Source organism: Penaeus japonicus, unplaced genomic scaffold, assembly GCF_977035675.1.
Source record: "Penaeus japonicus unplaced genomic scaffold, GWHDUDI00000001_assembly GWHDUDI00000035, whole genome shotgun sequence".
NCBI lineage: Eukaryota > Metazoa > Arthropoda > Malacostraca > Decapoda > Penaeidae > Penaeus > Penaeus japonicus.
The window spans coordinates 25,393,858-25,396,357 of NW_028234437.1; the positions used below are offsets into that span (position 1 = coordinate 25,393,858).

The window sequence follows — 2,500 nt, forward strand, 5'->3', positions numbered from 1 at the left end:
CCACCCCACCTCCCCACCCCCACCATTATCACCACAATCACCACATTCACCACAATCACCACCTACACCACCACCCCAGCCCCCCCCACCATCTCCCTCCCCACCCCCACCACCCCCACCCCCACCCCCACTCACTACCCCCCCCCCTCTAAGCCCCTCCCTCTCTCTACCCAGACCTCAACGCGAGAGACAAAGAGGGAAGGACGGCTCTCCATCTAGCTATCCTCGGAGATTCTTACGAGGCGATAGAAGCTCTCATTGACAGGTAAGGATGGATTGGCTAGGGAAAGGATAGTTGATGGATGGATGGATGGATGGATGGATGGATGGATGGATGGATGGATGGATGTTGGGGGATGAGGGTGTGGGCGTGGAGAGTTGATGGATAGGTGGATGGATGGAGGAGGTTGATGGATGGATGGATGGATGGAGGAGGTTGATGGATGGATGAGGGTGTGGGCGTGGAGAGTTGATGGATAGGTGGATGGGATTGATGGAGGAGGAAAGTTGGAGGAGGTTTGATGGATAGATGGATGAGGGTGTGGCGAGTGAGAGTTGATGGATAGGTGGATGGGATTGATGGATGGATGGATGGAGGGAGGAGAGTTGATGGATAGGTGGATGAGATAGATGGATGAGGAAAGTTGGTGGAGGTTTGATGGATAGATGGATGAGGGTGTGGCGAGTGAGAGAGGATATTGGATGGATAGATGGATGAGGGTGTGGCGAGGATAGTTGATGGATAGGTGGATGAGATTGATGGAGGAGGAAAGTTGGTGGAGGTTTGATGGATAGATGGATGAGGGTGTGGCGTGGATAGTGGATGGATAGATGGATGAAGGTGTGGGTAAGGAGAGTTCGTTGGTATATAGATGGAGGGATGAGATAGATGGATGAGGGTGTGGGTGAGGATAGTTGATGGGTAGATGGATGGATGAAGATGTGAACGAGTATAGTTGATGGATGAATGGTTAGAAGAAGAGCGTGTAGTGAGGATAAGAAGGATGTAGAGTTGATGATTGATGTATAAACCTGTAGATATTTCATGGTAAGGATAGTTTATGGATAGATGAATGGATAGGGCATGTTAAGGAGAGTTTATCAGTATTTGATGGATAGATAGATGTAGAGGATAGAGTAAATAAATGCACATAAGGCGTGAAGGGGGGGGGTAGACAGATAAGGTATGAATGGGATAAAAAGATAAGGATAAACAGATAGGATGAGGATAGGAGAGATATAAAAATGATAGATAGATAAGGCGTAGAGAGGAGAGCTTCGCGGCTCGATTTGCATAGAACAGTAGATATAGATAGATAGAGAGAAATGTAGATAAAACGGGAGGATAGGGAAGTTACGATGGAAGTTAGATTAGGAGAGGGAGGGAGAATAAGAGTGGTAAAGGGAAGGAGATTAGTAAAGGAAGAAGGGGAGATGAAGAGGGAGAGGACACAAGAGAGGGGAAAAGCCAGAAATGATAGATAAAGAGAGAGAGAGGAGAGAGAGAGAGAGAGAGACAGAGAGACAGAGACAGAGAGAGAGAGAGAGAAAGAGAAGGAAACAGGAGAAAATGCAAGACTTAGTGAGTGGGAAAGAGAATGAGAAAAGCGAGAGTTAGGTAAAAGAAAGAAGAGAAGAAAGAGAAAATATATAGAGAAGACAGAGAAAAGAGTTAAATAAAGAGAAAGAGAAAACGAACGGGAAAAATAGAGTTTGGTAGAAAATAAGAAGATGAAGGAGAACAAAATGAATAAATAGAAAGAGAAAAGGGAAAGCAGATTTAGATAGACAACATGATAAAAAAAATAAACGTTATAGAGAGAAAGAGGAGAAGAAAAAGGAGTGAGAAGGAAAGATAAGAAAAATAATTATATATAAATGTGTGTGTGTGTGTTAATGTGTGTGTGTGTGTGTGTGTCTGTGTGTGTGTCTGTGTGTGTGTGTGTGTGTGTATGTGTGTGTGTGTCTGTGTGTGAGTCTGTGTGTGTGTGTGTGTGTGTGTGTGTGTGTAGAGAGAGAGAGAAAGAGAGAGAGTGAGATAGTAATAAAGCGATAGACAGACAAGGAAAGAGACAAATAGAGTGAGAGGAAGAGAGAGAAAAGACAAACAAAGAAACAGAAACTGACTTAATACACCTCTTTCCTTCCCATCTCGCAGTGGTTGCAACTTGCAATTGAAAGACAACGATAACAACACACCGTTGCATTTAGCTGTTATCCACAATAAGGTAAAAACTAAGCATTAGTATTTGTTGTTGTCATATCTATGTTGTTGTTTTGTTGTTGTTTTTGCTGTAGATAAAACAAGATTCGAGACTATTGTTGTTGTTGTTGTTGATGTTGTTGTTGGTGGTGTTGCCTTGTTGTTGTTGTTGTTGTCATTAATGTTGTTGTTCTTGGTGTTGCCTTGTTGTTGTTATTGTTGTCATCATTAATGTTGTTGTTCTTGGTGTTGCCTTGTCGTTGTTGTTTTTGTTGTAAATAAAACATGATTAGAGGT

The 2,500-nt window shown here is 43.2% G+C and overlaps 1 protein-coding gene across 1 annotated transcript in view; it reads left to right on the forward strand.

The window, feature by feature from the left end:
- Positions 1–2,500, forward strand: part of LOC122257947 (transient receptor potential cation channel subfamily A member 1) — a 36,147-nt gene that overhangs the window by 5,966 nt on the left and 27,681 nt on the right. Inside the window, exons 3-4 of the mRNA XM_086531300.1 lie at positions 175–265; positions 2,159–2,228. Coding sequence (XP_086387426.1) covers positions 175–265; positions 2,159–2,228 — 161 coding nt within the window. The remainder of the gene's footprint in view (positions 1–174; positions 266–2,158; positions 2,229–2,500) is intronic.